The sequence below is a fragment of the Synchiropus splendidus genome, chromosome 2 (genome assembly GCF_027744825.2).
Source record: "Synchiropus splendidus isolate RoL2022-P1 chromosome 2, RoL_Sspl_1.0, whole genome shotgun sequence".
Taxonomy (NCBI): domain Eukaryota; kingdom Metazoa; phylum Chordata; class Actinopteri; order Syngnathiformes; family Callionymidae; genus Synchiropus; species Synchiropus splendidus.
Genome location: NC_071335.1, coordinates 35011107 through 35035465, shown reverse-complemented (window position 1 = coordinate 35035465; position 24359 = coordinate 35011107). Strand labels below are relative to the sequence as shown.

The window sequence follows — 24359 nt, the reverse complement described above, 5'->3', positions numbered from 1 at the left end:
GTGTTGTGGCTCTCAGCCACGGGCCCCCTCACCTGTCAGTCAGACATCTGAAACACCCCAGGGGACAACAAACAGCTGGCAGACAGGTGTCTTTGCCCTCTAGCTCCCATACGAACACCTGAGTACATGTCTCGCTGTGTTTATTTGTGTGTGCTCAGATAATTAGGTGTCGGTGCATCGTGAGTGAGGACAGTGCGGACAGACACAAACAAACGCATCATACTACATCTGAGGATGGTGGTACTCTGAGAAACATGGGTTGAGTCAATCGGAGTCTGGTTGCACAAGCCACAACCGCCGCTCAGATGGGCTCGACATAATGGATGATGGTGGTACCGGGTGTGTTGTGCGTCGCAGTGGGTTATGGCATTAAAGCGGGGTCCAGAGTTTAATCAAAAGCAGAGACTCTTTTCGCTGGAGAAACAATCAGGGAAAGCGGAGTTTATATGAGCTAATTGATGGAACGAGGGAAGCGGGGAAGACGGATGAAAGAGCGGGATCAGTTGGAAGGGAAGAAAATAAACAGACGTGGGGAGTTAGGGCATCGAGATTGATTGTCTTTCTAAAAGAATGAAACAAGAAAAGTGTTTTTCTCATTTCAGAATATATAGTTCTCATATACTTAATGCAGTGCTTCAGGAGTCACTGCTTCAAGTTTCAAACTCCTACATCGATATCAACAGTGGAGACTTATTTATTTATTATATTTTATAAATATGTTTCTACTGTAAAAAAAAATGTACAAAGATTGGGGACTATTTTGTGACTCACTCTCATAACTGTGGCCACAAATAGGTCCAGCTGGTGAGCAGGCGCTTGCATGGCTTGGCTGCAGCCGATGACATTATTGATATGTGGAGAAATGAGGGGCTGAGGGAGCTCAAGGTAGAATCAAATACAGAAAAGTTGATGAAACATTCACCAGAAGTTTTAATGTTAACTCCACTCCATTTGATTTGAGAGTACACGAGTCACAGTTGACCCTCAGTTTGGTGCGAGTAATAGGTGCCGACAATCAATTCTATTACTACGTAACAGGATTGATAATGGAATCCCATTTGAGTGGACCAACCGACCTCCCTCACTCCATCCTTCTCTCTATCACCCAATTGATGACCGTGCTGGCTCACATAAGCTTCTACTGTCCAGCTTTGTATGATCAGCTTTGAAGGGATTTCATTGGTTTTAAGGCATTTTGCTTGACAGATCTGGATTGCCGTTGAGCAAAGCAGCTCCCTTAAACAGCAGAAATGAAAGCTGCTTGGCTTGGCAAAACATACGCAACAGATGAGCAGGCTGAAAAGCCGGGGAGGAGTTTTAAAATATTAATACTGACCTATAGACTAAAGCCAAAGATTTCCCAATATATCGTGTATATCAAGTCAGTATTTACTCTTTAATCCTATGGAGGTGGATGACGATGATGCTTCATGAGAAAGGATGAATGATACATGACTTAATTACTCCACAGTTCGCTAGGATGTTTTTCTAAAAGCACTTTAAACAAGTGCATAAATAAAAGGACATAATCATTCAACCATCGTGTTCGTCAAATAAATCATCACAATGAAGTATCAAGGCCGAGTGCAGCCGTGCAGGCTCGAACACATCATTTCTCTTTTCCATTCAACTCCCTCTTTTTGAAATTTCACTCTCTAAGTGAATTTATTGATGCCTGCAAGTCCATTAGATGGAGCTTTCATTGTGTTTTTTTTTCACTGCTAAGGTCCACGAGGATGAGAAAGGGGGTGGCGATCGTGATCGTGAACTGCATAGGAATCCAAAGCTGAAGGTGAAGAGACAGCTGGTGAATGCAATCCATTTTGACTGGACATTGTTTATTGTGTTTTTAAGTGTGATTAAGATGCAAAATACTGAAACATTCACACTTCATTAGAAATGAAGAAGCAGTTAAATGGTAGTACGGTACATTTTGAGAACGCGAGGGATTTCAAAGCAGGTTAGTGTGAGCCGTATTAACTGTTTTTCTTGCTGTGGATTTAAAAAGTAAACACAGCATCTTTTCTATTTGACAAGAGTTGGAATAGAATCAAAGAAAAATGAGGAAACGGGACATGAGAGGAATTAAAGAACTCTTGTGAATAAATATAGGAATGCCCAGTGGAAGCACTTATAAATACTTGTGACCGTGGTCCAACATCACAACTAGCACGGCGGAATTGTCATCTCACATCTATGTTTAAACTACTGCTGACTTCTTATGCATGCATGCTGCACTCAACCTACTGTGCAGCACCAGAACACCAGGCTTACTGTACACTCCAGCACATGTATCAGAGGAGAGAAAATCTTCTCTAACAAAGAGAAACCATATGGGCCCATAGCATGAATGAGTTGGATGTTTTAATGAGCCCACTCGAATAAATATTCAGAAACCATCTGCATTCATCAACAGCCTTCTTATGAGAGATGAGCCAGCCATATGACTTCACTTATCCACGGCCTTGGTCTGGGGATAGTGACAAACTAATAATCCTCCCTTTCCTGCAATTATCCACCTCCCTCTGCGCCGGAGAGTCTTTCTTCTCTTCAGATTGTTTCTCAGCCTCCACCAGGATACCACTTTATTCTGGAGTTAGAAGCAGTACTGAGCCAAAAAGGACAAGACAGAATTGTCAGCACATTAATGATCGCGCCATCAATCTCGTAGCAGCTTTGGTATTAGCGCACACGTGGACAAAATCAATGTGCGTGATCAATAAACCTCTGAACTGTTTGAGCCGGTGGTCCAGGCTGGGCTGAATTTAAACTGCAGTAGGAGCCAGTACGCCGCTCATGTGCAGCAACAGATGCTCTACATCCTCCTGCTTCAGCTGACAAACAGCGGATGATGATTAATGTGGCTTATTGACAGGCTAATGTTGAACCTGAGTTATGAGAAACTGTTTAGAGAGAACAAGCTGGGATTACAGAAGTGGGGCAACACAATGGTGCATGTGATGTGCAAAGCTGAACTGATCAAAAATAAACTTGGTGCTTAAGGGCAAAGAGACTTAAAATTTCAACTACACTCTATTTGACTAGAGATTTTGTTCATCTGTGTTCTGCTTTATGGGAAATATAAGCTAACCTCTGATCCTATGCTCATGTTTGGCTTTACTGAAGCGGCTTTTGATTTGGTGAATATCAAACATGCAGTGATCCTTTCAGTGATTCAAGTCACATGACATGAAGGCTGTAAAGCTTAAAGTAGATGTTTAATGAGGCAAAATCTTTTGACAAAACTTCATTTGCCTATTTGTTACATCTTAATCTGTTAATTAAAACACATAAAAACTCTCTAATGGCAAACAATTGTGGATACATCTTTAATGATCAGTCATTTTGGTGGGATTTTGAGTGAACATTCTAGGCTAAAATCTAGTCTGACAATTATCAGTGATCTAAACTGAACAATTGCAGCCCAATATGCTACTAACACACAGAAGAATAGATTTAAGTTTATTCATGTCAACGTTAAGAGTAACTGACATGAAACAATAACTCAAAATGAAAGAAGCAACATGTTATAAAAGTCACACTTCTGACCAATATTGTTCAAACTTCTAAAAGAGCTGACCACTGACAGGTCTTTTCGCTATGAGAGAACCAACAACTTCATACTACAGCACTCCTTGAGTTCATTTTGAAAAACTAGCTGAGAGCGGAGGGCAGAAGTGATGAGGCCAAGCAGATCAAATACAACAAGGAGAGCCTTCTTCAGATTAATTCTCCTCTTCCTGCACACTCCAAACACAGACACACACACACACACAAACGTGTATAGATCCTCTAGCACGCTTTCGCACGTACTCGGCTTACGCTACCTTTGTCACCTCCCACACAGTGGTTATCTTCAAGAACACAAAACCCACAAGATCCCCTGCCCAATTTCCATGCATGAAGCCTAAATAGAGCTGTAAGTAGGCATTAAGCCTGATGGGAAGAAAGGGAACATGAAAAAGAGACATCGTAGGAAAGGATGGTGGCAAGTAAAGAGAGTGGGAGGGAAAGGGGGAAGGAAACAGGAGGTGGATTTCTATTTAGCACTGTGACTTTCATCTCTTCTTTACAACATACTTAGGCAAGGTTTTTTAGGACGGTATGCGTACTCTGGTCTGTGCGCACATGAATGCACCCCCTCCTAGCACAGACAGAAAAAGACACAATGAATCCTCTGTACTTTTTTGCACAGGGGACACACACACAAAAAGAACTGCAATCCCAGTTGGACTTAAGAGCATTTTGGTCTTGAGCCAAGGAATCTGAAATAATACTCTGCAGCTCACAATACTTTATGTAACTTTTTTTTCTATTCAGAGATTAGCAATGATCTCCTTTCACTGTTAATGCTCCAACCAGTCTGACTGGTCTGAAGTTTAGACTGGAAGCAGTCCAGGAAATGAGCCAAGGGCAGCACTGGGCAACAGTCCAGAGAGAAAAGTTACCTCAGAAATGCACACCTGATTTAATCCTCTATCTGACCAATGTTTTTGTAATCCCTTCCCCACAGGATATAAGACAGTTGGGAGATCAAATCCTCTCTGCCAGCCCGGTAGGAACCGCAGAAACATATTTAGAAGTGATAGATTACTAATCAGTTGCTTCAAACTAAACGAACAGGAAGTAGTCATTTGTTCTGAATAAGGTTTTATTGGCTGTAGTGCACAAGACGATTAAGTCAATGGCCTGTGTGCAAAGTGTTGGAAATACCTGGCTTCATCTGTTTGGAATTATTAAACTGGGATTTTCCTTAAAAGAAAAAAAAAATTACATGGTTGCAGTGTGCAGCAGAGTCTGGCTACTTACGTTTGACTTTCTGTAACAACAATTTGGGTCTAGATGTTTCTGTTTTGACCTCTAACTCATCAAACTATAGCGATTACAAAAGAGCAGAAAGGAAACTTCAGCTTAGACATTATAAAGGAGATGTTCCTGCAATATTTACTCTTGTTTAATTATGTACTCTCAAGTAATAGTATTCAAAAAGTTGTGTTTAAAAATATAATTCAAATTTTTAAATAAATTCATTTTAAGCTAGTGGGTAAACTGTGGTTAGAAAGTCCAATAAGTACCATGGCTGACCAAAGGCACCGACTGGGCCATTTCAATACAGCTCACCAAGCACAAACACTGTCACAACATCACTGATGCATTCTCACTCTAATGGGCCTAAACAGTGGGCTGCCTGTATGTCAGCTGCCTTCAGTCCAGCCCAGTCAGTCACCCTGAGGAAGGAGAGCTCAGCAGGACTGTAGCTGCAGAAGCCCACCTGCTCTGAGTCAATAGGACCCCTCATACAGCACACTCTGTAGAGTCAAGCGAATATTAATCAGACATACAAAGGCAGACAAAGACAAACGTAGACACGCAGTGAATACCCCATTAAACTCTCACACTCCCTAACTAACTCTTTCATCCCCGCAGATAGATAGAAAGCGGAAGGAGGCAGAGCTGTGATAAAGGCCCAGACAGGAGTAAAGGAGGGTGAAATGGGAGGAGGAAGGAAGGGAGGAGGAACGTTTCCTGGATAGACAGGGAAGGCAGGATATATAAGAGGGCAAGGAAAACACAGTGGTGGTTTGTCTCAAACAAAGGTGGCACCCAGTTAAAGGCTGTGGTAAAGGAGGTGATGAGAACATTGGCCTGCAGTCTCTGATAGTGCATACATTAGAAAAGAGCTAGCAGTGCTTTTAAAACTGCTGTTTTAAAACTGCTGTTTTAAAAGCAGTTTTAAAAGCACTGCTTTTGAAACTGCTTATAAAATGAAAGAGGATTCATATTAGCTGATAGCGAGCAAGGTGTGGGGACAAATTTGGCAATGCAGTCACATCTCTTTCGATGTTGTATTAAGAGTCACAAAGTAGACGTTGTTGTCCAGTACTAGTACGCAGTATGTCCCTGCGCCTGTGGGTAATTAATTTATTTGCAGTGGCAGAGGGAACACAGATGAAAGGTTGACTGAAGCAAATAGTCTTCCGTTTTAGTGTCTTGATTTTCATGCTTTCAGTTGGCAAAGTTGTGATGTGAACTCATGAATTCCAACAGTATCTCAAACAGGTGCGGCATCTATTTGGATGAACATGCAATGCTGCTTTAAATGGACCATGACTGCTGTTTTCTGCAGTTTGTACAGAACCTGAATCCAGATTTCAGACCATTAAACAGCTAACAAGATGTTTGTCACTCTTTTGTTCAAACTTATCAGTGACCTTTTCCTTCTCAAAGCCATTTTCTTTCACTTGACTCTCTCGCTCACTTCATCTACACCCCTTCGGTCGACCTATTTATTTTTCCCTCTCCCCGGAGAGTCGAGCTTGTCAGTCCTGTGATAATGTTGCCATTGTTCATAGCACTATAAAATGTATCGCAACGTCTGCTCAATCAATGTTTCCTGGTGAGCAGATAGTGCATGTCAGGAAGTGGCCAGGAAGGTGCATGTCACTGTGTGCGCTGATGTATGTAATGCAAGTCTGTCTGCAACGTGAACAAGACTGATAACAGAAAAGCTTTCTCTCTGGTGAGCATGGCCCTGCTTTGGTTGAAGTGTAAGCAAGCATAACATAAGGCTTTGTCGGGAACAAGTGGCTCCTCTTTCATAGTGAAAAATGCCCTCCCCTCCCATCCAAAATAAAAGGCTGCAAACATTACCTTTGTGCACTAAACAAGTTTTAAACAATAAAAAAGAACTACCATTTTTCCTCCACACATTTCACCCTCACCCTCAGTGTAACATTTGCTCCTTCTTTCCTTCACTTCTAATACCAGAATGAAAAATCTGCAAGTGCAAACCATCTCAAGTTGCTGGATTCATCTCTCATGAACGTGTAATGCTCCATTAACGCTGCGCTGAAAGGCGCTTGATGCCAACACTGCTCCTAATCCTATTGCTGAGGGAGAGGAGGACGAGCGAGCCAGTCCGAAACCAGTGATAGGGGATTGGAAGTGGTCACATAGTGGAATGCATTTTGTGAAAAACAAAATACATTCCCAAAAAAGGCACATGGATGGACTACATGAATGTGAAAAAGAAAACAAAATTCTTGTTGTCATGTAATATACACCTTCATTTTATTTTTATATATATATATATATATATATATATATATATATATATATATATATATTGTTGGACAGATATGAAGGGCGCACTTTTAAAAATATATTGACATTTATTAGTCAAAGCGGTGGAAACAGAGGTATTGATGCAAACTCACATTTCAACTTCGACAACTGGATAATACACTTTGGAGTGATGGAATGCACGCAGTTCCAGTTTATGAGACAAGGCAGAGAAATATTTTCTTCATTGTCCTTTGGCATTTTATTAGTTTGTGATTGACAATTCTCATTTGGGTTAGAGCAAAGACAAAAGCGGCTTGGTATGGTGGATAGTTTTGACAGGTGTTTACCGTTTTTCAATCACAATAGAGAAGATTCATGACCAATGTCCTTAACCTCTAACCATTCAGGTTTTTCTTCTTTGGGCTTCCTTCATGCCAGAGGTGATTTCCAGCCTGTGCCAGGTGAGTGCGTGTCCTCACATACATGTGCGTGAAGGTATTTCATAAAGTGAAAGCAGGTTGAATAATCTGATATATCACTCGTGTTATTACGCCATTATCCAGCTGGGAGTCGTTTTCAGACATTCAGTGTGGAAAAAAAGGAAGAGTCAGAGTGGGGTAGGAAAAAGGGAGGTAAGGTGCAAGCTGACATCTGCCTGGCTTATTTTCACCTCACATGCTCTTCAACCATTCACTCTTTCATGAAGCGGGAAGAAAAATGACATTACTCATCAGACAAAGGCAAACATCCAAACCACATAAATCCCTTCACAACAGCCAGCTGACACTTCTTCGCTTATCTGAGGCGGTGCGTGTGTGCATGCGTGTGTCTGAGTTATATGCTCAGGGTTTATTTTTTTCACAGGCCTTTGGTATCACACAGAGAGCTGTTGAGAAGAACCCCGTGTCTCTGCCAGGTTCCTCCACACAGAGAGATATTAAGGCGTCTCACACTCATAAACTGGCAGCCTTAGGTTTGTGTGGATGAAAGAGCGATGCCTAGATACGCAAAACTCTTGCACACATCTGACAGAAAACACAGTCCACATTGGCTCAACCCCGTGGGCGTCTCAGTCATACATACATACAACATATGCAGCATCAGAGAGTACCAAAACAGCACAGACTCATTTGACAAATTTAAGTAAATAGCAGCAAACAAGGGATTATTTTTGTCAGAGCAGGCAGCAGTCCATTCCAAGAAGAGAGGGTCCAAGGAGGATAGAGGGAGAGTGGAAATCACATAAACAGATGTTGTTAAGTCAATATCGTATGTATCATTACTCATTCAGACAGAGGACTCTCTTACTCATCCACACTAATGTATCACATGACCATGGAACCCATAAATAATTCCTTCATTTGTTTGAGCAGCTTTGTAAGCCAGTCAGATGTTTCATTTCATTTTTTCTAGATAGCACACCCTTAACCACTTTTACATTTAAAAAATCGTCCTAATCCATTATTACCTCATCTCGTTCCAACACTGAATTAAGTATCAAAAAAGTACGGTCTCCGTGACAACAGCATGAACACAGCCTATATGTGTGTGTTGCTACCCTCCGACACATGAGCCTAAACATATAGCAACAAATGACTTGGGGAATTCATCATGTTCATATCAGATGTAGCAAGGAGCAGTGAGGAAAGGCAGCAGGATCAGCCTGCAGCTGGCATAAACTGACCCAGTATAAGTGGACTTGTAATCCCAGTGGATCTGAACTATGTTTACTGTCAGTACTGTGTGGTGTGAGACTGTCTGCACAGCTGCCTTTTTCCATATTGCTTTTAATGCAGCTCCAGAAACATGCTGCAGCCATGACCTCTCATCTTTTGACTTTCAGTGAGGTCAAATAGATTTTGTGGTCACTTTCAATTGCTGCTTTTAAGGAATGAAATCAATAATTCAAACATAAAGGGAGGCCAATTTTATTTGCTTATTGAACACATCAATTAATCTAGAGCAACCACAGCATGGTGCAAACGTTACTCCCAAACATACATCCTAATCTTGGTTTCCCAGGTCATCAGGGGATTAGTCTACTGCTGGAGCTGGAGAGGCCATGACTTCTACAGTTTGATCTGAGAGTCAACTTAGGTTAATCAAATGAAGTCACATTTGAGGACATGGGAGCAGGAGTTCACCGAAGCAGACGCATGCTAAGCCTAGAGGTCACAACAGGCTGCAAGATACAGACTGGGCATGTGGTATAAATGAGATATGAAAACAATGTTTGAATGTGAAATAAGACATTCTGCAGCCATTTTAAAGAACTGAAGATAAATGTTTGTTTTACCCCACCTGAAACAGGAGTAGGTGGTCTCTCTTTTGCCGCCAAAAACTTTGTGGAGGTCCAAGTCATGGGAAGCAAAGTCTTAAAGATGCACTTGAGAGATTTTATTATTTCCTTTCATGACCCTTACAAACTTTTCCTAGTCACATAAGCGTCGCGTTTGGATCCAAACACACAAGCCATCTTTTGCTCTCTCTCTCTCTGCTACATCATGATCCTGTTCCCAAAGTGTCACAGCCAATCAGTGTTCAGGCAATCCAAGTCTAGAATCTATTCAACGTCAGTGAAAAGCTCTGCTGCATGAGGAGTCAAATGAAAACTGGTGTTTAATTGATACAGAAACCATGATTATTGGCAGGGAAGTTGGTGGTGTTACTGCTGGAGAACCCTCCAGGAAAACATTTACTGACCTATCCTAACACCTCCACGGATGTGCGACGGTGTGTGTGTGACTGAGAAGCAGAAAGAGGGAAAGTGAATGTATTGGCCCCCTGCTGCTACCTCTGGGAGTAGCCATGCAAGCGCTGAGTGACAGACGCTGCTTAGTGTCTTAATGGAGGAGAGGGAAGGCCAGCCAAACCACAGCCTCCAGACAGGGATCACACAGCCTGTAATTATGGAGATGTTAAAGTTGTGTGCGTGTGTCTCTCTCTCTGTGTGTGTGTGTGTGCTTACGAGAGAATGAGCATGAGCAGAGTATCCCGTCAGAATCCTCATCCAGCAAGTCCCTCTTTAAGATGTATGCGTGTATAAATCGACACCTGTGCTAGTTTCTTATGTGGGTTACTCTGTTAAATAATAAAGTTAATAGGAGGAATATAAACAAGTGAATGTAATGTCTCGCAGGTGTAAGGTCCAGTAAATTGCATTGTTGATACAGTGATTTATGTGTTTTCTTTTCCACCAAAAACAGCAGTACTTTTCAATAGGACAGAACAATAGGCACAGAAGTGCTTCTTGCTGAAGCTGTGGCCATTGTCTCAACCACCAAATGTTACTGTAACTGTGCTCAATTGCTGAAACCACATATTTACAAACAGTGGGGTAAAGCTGCCTCTCTGTGACTCATTAGCCGAGTGGAACACACTTGCACTTTTGACTCTTGCCCACTTCTTTCTGCAGCACAGCCAAGAGCTAGGGAGGGAAGAGTATGGCGGGATGAAGGGAATGACAGGGTGTGGACAGAATGAATAACACACATGCAAACTTGGCTGCTATTAGCGTGTGCATAAACATGTGCATGTGTGCATATAAATACTTGTGATTTTAAAACCAGGCAGACTAAAACTGCTGTAGTTTTATTGGCAGGCATACAGAGCTGGCAGAAAAAATAGAATAAATAAGCAAAGCAGGATGAACTTCAATACAAATGTGTTCAACCAAATAGTGGTGCGGATCTGTAAACAAGATCTTTTAATGAAATCCCCAGATCTACGAGACCCACGATCGAGCATATGATAACTATTTAACAATGACAAAGCATTTTATTTAGAGAAACCGTTTCAGGCTTTAAAGGTAATAATACAACTATATATGATCATTCTCAATGACCTGCAACAGTGATAAACTGACTCCTGAGAATCCTTGTCGCACAGATGCCCATTAGTCAACACTGCAAGTTGAGCCACTCAAGAGCCTGCGACTAAAGCGCTAATCAATGTCTGATGATAAAATGATCTAAACCCTGGAGACCATTTCTCATTTTGTATGTAAGTAAACAGATGTGCTGTCGTTTGACACTTCAACTGACCTTGGTAGTTGTGCGCACATGTGTGTGTGGTGAACCACATCAAAGAGCAGGGGGCGGCTCAGTTGTTATGACCTCTGACCCTGGCGTGCTCCGACACACATGAAGGCGGAGGGGAAGACACAGTAAAACATGACCTCCCTCCTACTTCACACACACAAAGAATCGTCTGGAACACATGTTAACAAGCTTCAATTTACAGCCAGAAAAACATACTTGGAAAGAAACATAGCAATTTGTCTTGTTAACTTTTATAGAGCTGTGAGCAGAGGCACACAAGTGGATCTTTGTAGTGCATATGCTATCTCTGGAAAATGGTCACACTATTCTATTCTTCTGCCCACTCTGTGTCCTTTTGTTTAATACACAGCACCTTATGGTGGAATGCACAGAAGTGAAATCTGTTATAAGACAAGCAAGGAATCAGAAACACATTTTTAATGAGGTCTATTTTTGTGAAATTTACAAATTAAAATTCTTGTCAGTAACTACAGGAAAACTCTCTTTTCCAGCAATTTTGACATTCTCACTTTGTCAATTGCTTAACAGCTTGTTTGTTAACTTCAAGGTCTCACACATGAAAGGTAGAAAAACTAAAGAAACTGTCAAAAAACAGTGATTTTCTTTTTAAGCGTGACTTTTCTCCTCGACATGTCAAATAGCACATTAAAAGTCAAATACTTTTCTGTCGAACTGAATGTGAATGCGTGGTCATACATGTGTGGCGCAGTGTTCATTATTAAAACATCAAACTGGTTTGTCATGCGTGCAGAATGCATGAGTCATTCTTTGTGCGTATGGGTGTTTTGACATGTTTATGCAACCTGTGCAGTCCCAGCTCTGCGCATGACTGTGTAAGTGCGTGTCTACACATGTGCGCTTCACCGAGCTACAGCTGCAACAACGAACAGCCCCCTGAATTTTCAGAAATTCAGTCACAAAGCACTATGAAAATGAATAGCAAAAAAAGTTGATCATGTGATTTGCCATGGTTTCTGATGATCATAGCGCCGACAGCTACAGTAACAAAAACACGTCTCCTGCTGACAGCACGGCTGTTTGCACAAGTGAAAAATATGTCTGTGCATGTATACTTACCGCTCGACATTAGATTATATTTGCATCACATTTTAATCCCAGTGCTTCTGGGCCACACTGCAAATCCATGCTCATATACAGTACGATAACATGTATGTGATTCTTTGTGTGTGTGTATATAAAGCGGCCCTTGACAGCAACTGGGGGCGGCGGCGGGGCGGACGGTGTGTTTGCATTGGCACCGGTTCAGCATTCCACATTCTTCTGTGATATTCAGTCCTGTGACCTCAGGAAACCCGCCCTACAGAGAAGCTCCGTCTCTTTTGCTTACATTTGTTCCCTTTCTTCTTGCAGCATTTTTCCCTTCTGTTTCAGACGCTTTCTTTCTTCCTGCTTTCTTTGCACCACACTTAAAATCTACAAACTCATTTAATCCAAAACATCCAGGTGTTTACTATTTCCCTATATCTATTTTATTTTTCAGCGCTTGATAATATCAACACACATACAAGTTTTCAAAACACTTGAAGCTCACAACGACAAATGCTCTGTGGAAGTGAATTGACAGACTTTGTTTCTGGCTCCTCCCTCTTTTCGCTTCAGCCCTGCCTACATACCCACACAGACGTTTCACCTAAGATGACCCTGCGACCGGAGGCCAGGCAGCTCCTCCTCCTTCCCTTCCTCCCTCTCTCCTGAAAGCCAACCTTCCTTCTCACTCTCATAACTTGGGCTGCAAGCTGCAAAACACACTAGAACACATGGACACCACACCTGCAGAATGCGGAGGGCAACTCTAAGACTGAGGAGGGAGCTTTGGTAAAAGCAACTATGTAAGGATCAAGGGCATTTGCCAGCAATACATCTACAACAAGTGAGCAAAATGAGTTTGTTTTTGCTCAGTGTTTCTAAAATGAAAGCAAGATCGACTTCTTGAATGCGATCCAGAATCCAAAAGAAGCCGGAGTGAAAGATAATCATTGTAGACAGTAATACTCTCCTGTGACCCCCCATCAAAGGAGGCCTTCCAGTGTTCGACAGAAGCTCTCCAATGTGAGCAGGGTGTTTGACCCACTTACATTAGCGCAGGACAAAACTGGGGTTAACTAAGGTGAAGGGTGGAGCCACAAGTCCTCCCTCTTATCTCCTCACACCCACTTCTCTTGAATGTGCATCTTTATAAGGCATGAGTGTGCGGCATCAACGCCAGCGCGGTGCAGCCAGTAAAGTAAACAAGGCAGAGCAACCCGAAGACACATCAACCTATGAAAATTATTTATCAAGAAAAAATGTTAGAAAACATTTCACTACTTTGTTTAATGTACCATATGAGAACAATCAATGATAAATACAGGGTCAGGTGGGTAAGGCAAATAAGAGGGTCCAGATGAGGCCCAGAGGTTCACAAATCAAGTGATTGGTGAAGCGGAAAAAGAGTATTCTCACATGCGTGACTTGTCTTATGATCATTGAAATACATGCACAGAAATACATGTCAAAATCAGCCTCATGAATGAACAGCTGGGCTGGAACTTGAAGGGATTCATTTCGAAGCACATATTTCAACTTTCAGCGCACCAACTCCAGCAGCAGCACATGTCACAATGTGATGTCATAACCAAAACAAAATGACAATACGACTGGTGGACGGTAAATTTCAGTTTAAAAAAACTTCACGAATAATAGATCTTCCTGAATAAATAGATAATTACTGACTCAAAAGAAGTGAAGCTTAATCGCGGTAAAGTATTTTTGCAGGATATCGCCACCAATCTATTTCCTCCTGTTGCCTGTGCGTGAGACATGCTCTACGGAGTTGCTAAAATAAACAAGCAAATAAAAGCGGCATACCTCCCCAGATCACTTTCTGGAGTGCTGTGCGTGAACAGTTTTGGAAGCGTCTAACTAGGCGTGTAACTTTGGGAGACTGTCGTGGTGTGTATGCGCGAGCATTTGCAAGACAACAAGCGAGTGTATGTGTGTGGCACGGATTAAGAGCTTCACCCCTGGACCTCAAAATTAGATAGGGGATTAGCGGAACACATCCACCACCTGGCATTCTAAGCTGCGCAATTACAACAACAACTTTTAATCAACAACAGCCGCACATGTGTCACATATAGTCAGGAATCAGTCGTCTCGCTCTCGCAGGCGCTGACTGAGTGTACTCTTAAAGCTACAGGCCACACTGAGGGCTTATTGTAACCCACGGTATTGACAGGGATGAGCCCAATTCAGAACTTGTTGCTGAGGATTTCAATTCCAGGGTGACTTTTACTTGGCTTGACATGATTCCAAAATAATATGTGAAAAAGTCGGCACTAATCTCGGTGGTAGCATCCAATTAGCACCCGTGTTCGGCATTTACGATCAAGTGACGCGTCGTGTTACTAACTTGATACCTTGGTAATCCCCGTAAAATTACCCGCTTTAGCTACTTTCCCCAACTCTAATATTTACGTCTGTATGGTGGTGCAGCAGGTTCAGTGTGGCCAGTGTAAAGCCAGCAAAGGTTAGGGCCACCCAAACAATGCGCTGGTTGCCAGCGAAGCTTAAGAATGCTTACAGATGGTATTCTGCAGCATTTTTGGAAGAAAACCTTTGCCACTAACGCATATTATTACGATTCATAAAAACCTAAACACAAAAGGAAACTGAATCATTTGTGGCAACTGTGACTCAGGATCCAGATTGAGGCTCTATACAAAGACAGTTAGGGCTGGGCAATTTTATTGATTCTCCAATATAATTTTTTTTTGTCATAGAGTATCTATTTAATACCAGTAAGAATCACTTTTTTAAGTGCTTTCATGAAAAAAAAAAAACTCACCATATGACCAGAAAAATGATGTGGCAACCCGCTCCACCATACACAAAGTGCCACATCCATGACTTCAGAGGTGACAGCAGCCCATTTCATTATACTATGTACAGGTACGGCCGGCTTGCATCACTGTTCAGTAACACAAGGGGAAAGGCAGCAATAACACAGCAAATGCCAAATAACTGAGGAAATACCAACCAAGGAGCGCACCTGAATTAGATTAAAATAAACACAAGCAAAAAACATTTAGGTCAAGAATGAACGACGAATGAAGCTTAGAAAAGAGGATAAGAGAGGTGAGAATTACAAACCAAGGTTCATTCTGTCCATATAAACTTGACCTAGTTACTTTTACACACACAGTTGGCTCACGTCAGGCTAATGAAGCACGGGCCTATAATGTCATTTGAAATATGTCAACACCCTAAAATGCTTCTTCAATGTAAGTTAGAAAGCAACCATCATATCAGCAAGACAAAAGATTTATTAAATAAAGGTTCCGTACTCATGGCAGGTGAAAGTCATGGCTCCTTTAGACTCACAGGTGGCTCTTAATGTACAGCCCTAATGCAAGGGGCATCGGGGTCACAGTTCCTTGCTTCTGGAGACAGTAGACTCCCAAGTGCCATTGCGGTTGATTTACTAAAGGGCCTAGAGTTGGATCGCAGTTCAGCTTAGCGCAGCTAAATTCAATAAGCAGACAATTATCAGAACATAAATTGGCTCATGACTTGGACAATAATCTAATTTAAGATCACTGTGTATCTAAAAGTTGCGTCAACAGAAATGTTTATTCATTTCCAAATCCATATTTGTCTTCCAGCCAGTTAAAGATTTCAATGGCATCTTCTGAAACTCTCTTTTACATACAAACGTCATTAACCAGAGAGATGAAATCTCTTCAGCTGGAAACTATTCAATCACAGATGACCACTTGAATTGCCTGAACATCAAATGCCTGCCAAAGAAGCATCACTCATCTTTTCAGCTTGGACGGGGTTTTTCATCAGTTTCCGCTGGGAACTTCGGCTTTAGTCGTGGCAGTGACAATCCCATAAAGTCACTGAATTCATCAAAGTGCCGTACCATGTGGACTCAACTGATCAGCAGATACAGAGATGTACAGTACTGGCATTCTGATCGTCCAGGGTAACAGCTCACATTGATCTTCCTTCATAAGCCACAGACACCTTTCAAAGCAATGGCCAAATTTGACTTTTAACGTAAAACATTTAATCTCATTTTATGACCATGAATTCAAGTCCATTAGCAGGAATCGGGAAAGTAGGTCAGCATTTGAGTTTTACTTTTCTATGACTACTCCACACAAAAGGAGTAGAAGAACACATCTGAACTGCACAAAAATAAAATAATTAAAAACATTTTTAAATGCAATTTCAAAGCTAGTCTTGCTTGTAGCATCCTGCAGCGATGACAACCCGTTGATGCACAAGCCAGAGTCGTGCTGGAGGTTCATTGGACTGTACCCAGGAAGTTTCCCTCAGCACCCCAGTTGCCATGGTACTAGCCAAATTAGAGTCCAAAAACGTGAGAGCAACAATCTGCGGGTTTGTGAGGCAGTATTTCATCGAGGTACTGGATGGGGGCAAAAAAAAACCAAACTGAAAATATTTCCACCTATTCTCAGAGTACAGCAAAACTATTTTTCTTTTGAAGGGTATATCAATCGAAGGTTTGTCAAGTGGTGACAATGATAAGCTCTAAGACCTGTAAACAAATTCCACAGGATGAGAGCCAACACAAAGCACCTTGATGGGTACACTTAATAAATGTTCAACATATTCTGCAGCTGCGACTTCATTAAGTGACAGAATCATGAAAATCTCAAGGTAAAAGCCATAAACAACACAACCAAGTCGACATTTATGTTTAAATATGGCAAAGGTGAACAGCAGCTAAATAAAAGCTCATCCTTGGCCTCGCTCTTTGCTGCAGTGCATTAAATAAAGAAAGACACTTGATGACTTCATGAAGTGCGTAAAAAGAAAAAAAAAACATCAACTGAGCAATTAAAGGCAAAGATGAATGGAAGTACATGGATTGAAATTTATGGGGGAAATAAAATATCAAGGAATTGTGACACGCCGAGAGTCTTCCATTCATTGAGAAGCCTGGCTAGTGAGGTGTGAATGGTGAGAAGGAACAAGGCTCAACTCAAACTCAAAAGCGTTTTTCAACGTCGGCGCTGTATTGTCTTGGATTTTATCTTCACGTGTCAACAAAATGAGTCATTTCGGATGTCTGCAGATAGGCCTCCAGTCAGGTTGTGCGGTTATCAAATATCACATTTTAAAAGCTGCGGCATGAATAGGATGTTCCTAAAATGTCTAACCGGAGAATATTGATTTGATGTTCCTCTTTCTTTTTTGTCAAGGGCCAAAATCCAAAATACGTCATACTACAGTCACTCCACATTACCGATGAAGATGAGGATCTTTAACCCCTTTGCACCCACTTGCCTCAACAATCCATCTGCTCCGCCCCCCCCCCACCTCGAAGTTCAGCCAAACACGAGCAAGCGCACACACCGGTGGCACTCCAAACGCATCCAGTTATCTAAACAAGCCTTGTCCTCCCGTCAGTGGATTCTATTCACTGTCTCGAAAGAAAGAGAGACTCTCCTGTTCACAGATGAATGGATTCTTTTGATGAAGAGCCGAGCCTTGTTTACCGCCACTCAATTTATTTACCGGCCTGTTTTTCAAGTTGTCATTGAGGGACTCACTACCAAAGAGTAACCTCCACAGCACTCACATACGCCTCGTCCTCACCCGACTACCCCCAGCATCTCATCCTCTTCTCAACTATACTCTCCCATCTGCAAAAACACATACATTTACACACACAGACACCCCACCCCCCCCACTGCAAACCCATGTCATTCCCTATCCTGTTTCATCCTGCTTTCTTCTCTCCGTCTAGTGTCCTAGATCTGCGTCCAAACTGATTTGAAGCTTACTCGCTTACACAGACGCATGCCAAATTTGATTCTTTGCATTCTGTTGTGCTTCTCAGCAAGCTCAGAAATTCATCGCCACCCCACACCCCCACTTTCAATCTTTCTTCTCACGGTGTAATGAACACCAAACGATGCCCTCATGAAGGTTGTCCCATAATGAGGAGTCGGGCCAGCTTTTCCCCTAAATTATAATTAAATCCAGAATGGACATGGAAGTGTGACACTTGAAAAGTTTTAGAAGTTGCAGCTACAGATTAAGATGTGATTTTAATTGGACAAGAAGGGGGGAAAAGATCCTGTGCCAAGACGGTGCCCGTAAAATAACAAAGTAACACAATCTGAAATCAATGTTTTCCATCAAATAAGATATGCAGAGAAACAGCAAAACCAACTGGTGACAAAGCATCTTTGTATAGGCAATGAAAGAAAGATCACAGGATGGAAAGAAAAAAAAAAAGACCCACAAGCTGGCGATCGCCGGTTTTCCTGAAAAAGCAAAGATAATGGTCCTATTGAGCGCTAAAATGTTTCTGCTTACAAATTATTATACATTTTTTCCGTGGCCACAAACGGGAGACCCGGGTGCTAATGAGGCTCGGGGAGGGCATTCATTTGAACCCTAAAGAGGAATGAAAGAAAAACGGGAACAAGGAAAAGAAAGGAACGACGAGGGAAGAAAGCAAGGATCAGAGGGAGGAGGTTGGCAGAGACTGTGTATGAAAATTTGGCGTCTTCAATAGAGAAAGATAGCTTTGTGCCAAACACAACCGCCGACTCAACTCCTCTCACTTTCTGAACATCAGACTTGTTTTCTGCGTTTAACTCACCCACATAATGATTTACTTCACTCTTCTACTGGTGTGAAATCATAGATGTTTTCCGAATGACCTGACGTTAGTTTCAAAGACGGAAAATAACTTCAGCCTACGAACCAAAATGAAACTAGCGAAAAGGAGGAATAATTAGCTTTAAACAATACACACGTCACATAAGCAGGACGGCCACTGCGCGCTGCTGAATAGTAATGTGAGCCAGAGCAAGCTGGCGATGCCAAGGCCGTGCTGTGAGAGCAGCCTGCTGAATGAACCAGCATCCCTTCCTTTTTGGCGGACCTGCTGGAAGTAAGCATTGCTCACTGCACTTCTCCGCCTCCTTCTCTCTGTCTCAGCAAGAAAAGTGGTGAGTAGATATAAGGTTTTCGGTGACAGACACATTTCACGACTGGCACCACTACAAGTGGACAAAAAGGATGAGGCAGTGAGAGCACTGCTCTGCTTCTAACTCTTTTTATAGTCCTTTTGCGTGTTAAAAGAAATACATAAAGGAAGGTTAATTTATTTGGCTATCTCGGCTGTGTTTCAGTATGAAATTAGACTTTAACTCTAATTTTTTTTACTAATTTCTTTATCTCACAATTACCAGAAATGCATTTAAAATTCAAATAAAACTCATATTTAAAGGACAGCATCAACGTAAAGTGAATTTACCAGCTCAAGCCAGCAACCTTATAATTGTAAATATTTATTTTTATAAAAAATACATTGAAACTCAATGAACTGAAATTACCTTAAATGTGTTTACCCGCATTTCTCAATGATTAATTAACTGCATTGAGAAATATTGTAGAGCATTCCAGCTGCCACAGGTTGCTCATGTTACCAAAACGTTACATTCCATGTCTTTCATTGCTGAATTTATTATTGGTCCGGACTGAGATATATCCTGGAATTTTCTTTGTACTCTGCGTGCTATTGCGCTCCACAAACGCGAGCTCATCCAGCATGTTTTGGACCGAACAATGAGGCTTTGGCGAGCTCAACACTATTAGCCATCCAAATCCACACTTTTTAAGAAAGCCAAGAAAATGGAGAGGACACTTATACTCACTTTTTCTTCTTAATACAACATGACTGTGCACTCCCTTGTTCAGTGACCTCTTTATGTGTTTTACGACTTTCCCTGCTGCAAGTTGTCAGAGGATCAGAACACACAGACTGGCAGCACAGCACTAGCTCCCGATGACAGTCAGCTCAACCCCTGTGATGTCATGGGAGTCACACAAGAGGCGCAGGAAGTATTTAACTGGGGAAATGTTGTTCGTAAGTGTGAAATCAATCAGCTTCCTTCACTTTTTCAAGTCTGATCTGATCCGTCTCTTTCACCCTGTCTGTACTCCTCCTCCCACTCTCCCCTGGACCTAATCTTTCTACGCCATGCTGAACTCTAGAGGGATTTTTATCTGTGAATCCTTCCTATGGTCAGTGAGTTGGCCAGGGGGGCGCTGGCTGTAGCAGTGGGTTTTCTCTTGGCTTTCTCACAGTGGCGTCCAAGATATGACTACTGCTCGAGCAGCAGAGAGCGAGGGAGAGGCGGGATCTGGCACCGCCGAGCATGGAAAGTGGAGTGTTTTGCGGTCATGGCAGAAATGGCACGGTGAGCACATTTCACACCTCCCTCGGAGTGACTGCAAATTTCCTGTACTGCACTTGAGATTGGAAACACATTTGGAACATCTTTTCATGATCACACTCACGCCGCACATCATGAATTATGCATTCACAAAAAAATTACAAAAAGTGTGAATGAAGGATCAACTGACAAATGTCTTTTCGAAACCTTCAAAACAAGTCTATAAGTGCTTTGGAAATCTAATCTTAGCAGCTAATGCTTAATGACTGCCTTCGTAATAAAGAGCATTTGTTTCAAATTACATGAGACATTAAATTAGAATGAGACAATACCAGGGTTTGATGAATAACATCATTAACATCCAGGATCTTACTAAAATATTCTTGGTCGTAACTTCTTCTGGCTTGACGGAACAACAGGCAGGGAAGGTGGTGAGTTGTGGTTGTGTGGTTTGTTCTGCTTCGGCTGCGGTGTGTTACGCTCCGTAACAGATCTGAAAGACTGTCTGGCTTCTGAGCAGCCTGAGAAAGCCTGACGGCAAGCCCAGAGATTCCCTGTGGCAGCTTTTGCCACTCTGTCATAAACAAAACACAAGACGTCTTTCTCCTCTTCCCACACCAACCGGGCTCAGGCGGTGCCAAACAGAACAATCACTTTCGCAGCTTCTTCTCCTTTCCAACACACACTCTTTCCCTCTCTCTCCCCGTCTACCGCTCTTTCTATATAAACAAAAGAGATCAGCAGAGACTTTACCTCTATGAGCGCGACAATGAGGGTGATGTTTAAGGAGACAAAACAACAGTGTGCACGGGATCAAAGAGGAGCCGGAAAGACAGAAAATACTAAACCCTGACAAAAGGGAAAAACAAACAAAAACAAACAAAGAGCGCATCTTGTCATGATTGCATAATTTGAGGGGAGAAAACACTGTGGCGCGAAAGAACCATCCAAAACACACAGGTAGATGAGCAGTTATTCGTTTAAGCTTCGGCTCTGCTTTCGAAATGCTACCAGATGTGTTCCCCATTTATATTGGGTCTTTTATAGGGGTAACTTAAGGTCCAGCAGATAAGCCACAGTGCGAATGAGTAATGTAATTGAAAGTCACTCCACGCAGCTGTTTTATGATTTACAGCTCCGGACCAAAACGCTGTAATAATCACAGCAATAAATAAAGTGGATAAGAAAATGCAACTCACGACATAAAAATATGTATTGGGATTGAATTTAGTTTGTTGAAGTTATTGTTTTGAAATGCTATAAAGATTATAAATTAACAGAGCGCAGGCCATAAAACAAAAAGAAATGGACTTGAAATGTGAAAAAAAAAAAAAAAAAATAGACACCAGAGTGGATATTAGGAGTTCCACAGCGAGATCATCCAAAGTGGGAACAGAACTGCAAGAGCCGCTGCCAGGGTTTGGCTCGGCGGTGTGAGGTGTTTGGCCTGGACGGCAAATTTTTCTGAGCGAGTCTTTCTCGGAGAGAAACCGTGGCTGTGTTACCAAAATAATTCTGCCTGGGCAAGGAGTGTGTATTTGGGTAGCAGGAGGATATGGTGTGAGTACGTACATTTGTGAAACTGCATTACATCGCGTTCATGCAAATTCATGTGTGTGTGACATTTTGGCTGGGAAATGATACAAAATGTCCAGAAAATTCCAGCTGAGATAATATTAGGTCATGGGCCTGTTTGTATTTGGCGGACGTGTGTGTGTGTGTGTGTGTGCGCGCGCACAGTTGGCTGCAAAATGTGCTTCAAGATTGTGTGGGGTAGTTGAGATAGTGCTGTTTTTAACGCGGGAAAAAAAATAACAGCAAGCATTTTGGCCGTGTGTTTATAATGTACGCACACTGGAGGCTGTGGCGCGCAGTGTTTGGCTGAATGCAAGTATGTGTGTGTCCGGGATAGTGGCTGTGATACAAGGCTGTTTGGCTGCATCAGAATCTAACTATGGCGCTCCTTGGCTGAATGTCCACACTGTGGGTGTGATTGCAATTGTGACAAAAACCATGTTTGGCAGTTGGTGTGAAAGTGTGCCATGAAGAAGGATTTTCCTTCTCGCTTTTTGACATTTAATATAATATAATATAGCTGGGTACAAAGCCCAAAGTGTGTGTCAGAGGCTTTCAGGTAGCTTGGCGGGAAACAGTGTGTGGCTCCCGGCAGACCACAAACATGACAGTGGCCTCGGACAAAAAGACACGAACAGACTGGCTTGAATTTTAATGGTTATAATAGTCTGATCGTGAGCTGTGTACTCTGAATCTTATAAGGGGAAAAATGGCAACCTGGCATACATGGTGGAAATAAAAATACACAAGAAAATTCAACACTTGTTATACGAAGCCAAAAAAAATGTCACTGCTTTGTATTCAATATGACAGATTGCCCTTGACACACACTTGGATATTCTATCTTATTTTTATTGACAATGTGGAGCAATGAAACCTTTTTGTTTAGTACTCTACAAAGAATATAGCTGTTTTTTTCTGAGATGCTATTTTATCAGTAAAACCGGAGCTAAGAGAAAGAAATGGAAAACACAACATATAATACAAAATAATTCTTGTTTTTGTTTAATTCTAATAAATATCAAGTGGCTTGTAAATGTTGTGACATTTATGGAACTGTCAGACTCTCGGTTAAGAATTGTATTAATTAATTACTGTATTAATTATTTCTAAGCCCATATCCATTTACTTCTACTTTTTTAAGAAGGGTTTATTGTGTCCTTGTCAGCAAGTAAAATGACATCCTGAGGCATTAATTAAGAATGGATATTGTGAGTGAGTCACACAGGCATTGTCATCACATCTGTTTGTTAAAGTGTGTGCTTGTCCCTAGAATGTCTGGAGTTTGGCACATACCTGGCGTGTGGACGAAGTAGGCCAGGTAGAGGTCCAGCTCCTTCACAGACACTCCGATGTGGTGCGGCTGAACGCAGAGGCCTGGATTGGTGCACTGAGGTGACTTGACCAGTCGCTCTCCGTCCGTGCTCTCCAGGGGGCTGCCCTTGAACAGGATGACCATCACCAGGTCGAGCCGCCACACCTTGTCGGCCTGGCGCAGGCAGTCGATGCGACGGATCTTGCCCTTCTGGTCTGGGTTGGACAGTACGCAGCAGGGAGGCTTTTTCCCAGTGATGCTGAGCACAAAGTCCTCACGGAACTCTGGCCGGATGTCCTTTCGGAGCTTGGCCAGCAGGCGCGAGGCCCACTTCTGTTTTATCTCTGGCTTCTCTCCCAACAGTTCGTCCTTCACCGCACGTTCTTCCTCCTTGGACATACGCTTCTCGTGCTTCTTGAAGTATTTGCGCTTGCGGGCCTGCAAGTTAAACCAGGTGTAGGCGAAGGCTCGGACATGGGGCAGCAGGGCCTCGATGAAGGGGTGGAATTCATCCTGGATGAGGGAAGAGGACGGGGGGAGGGTGGAGGACGAGAGGGAGGGTGGGGGGAAGCAGGACGAGGCATTGGAGAGAGACGGCGAGAATGGGGGAGAGAAAGATGGGGAGAGAGGGAGCGGGGGTGAGGAGGGATAAAGAGAGGAGAGGCAGTTAGCACCGGCGCGCAGCATGGAGGAACGGCGCCTTCTCTGTATGAGTGTAGAAAGAGAATGAGCGAGAGGTGACAAGAAAGAGAGAGGACGGAAGAGTGAGAGAGGGAGAGAGAGAGAGAGAGAGCGAGAAGAAGAGAGAGTGCGTGTGTGACAGGCGCATCTCAATGAAGGACGCACTTTACAACTAAACACTACTGAGACAGGTGCAAGATAATAGACAATTTTATCCTTGAGTTTTTTCGCTCTTAAATTAAGGTGCAATTTCATTTCTATCTAAGAAATGTTCAGCTTTTTATACATCAGCAAAATTAATTATAAACCTAACACATATCATGGCCAATAAAAAAATTAAATAAACTAAATTAAACACTATAGAAAAACACAGTTGTATTAAATCCAAAGACTTAATTAAAAACAAAACCATAACATTTATAACATGCTGTT

At 42.3% G+C, this 24359-nt stretch overlaps 1 protein-coding gene across 12 annotated transcripts in view; it reads right to left on the bottom strand.

Moving 5' to 3' along the window:
* Positions 1-24359, bottom strand: part of LOC128753696 (nuclear factor 1 X-type-like) — a 91410-nt gene that overhangs the window by 35748 nt on the left and 31303 nt on the right. For 11 of the 12 annotated variants that reach the window (XM_053855654.1, XM_053855651.1, XM_053855653.1 and 8 more), the window contains one exon: positions 23228-23759. In XM_053855654.1, the coding sequence (XP_053711629.1) occupies positions 23228-23759 (532 nt within the window). Of the gene's footprint in view, positions 1-23227; positions 24285-24359 lie in introns of those variants that run through there. The other variant, XM_053855647.1, reaches the window with a different exon arrangement.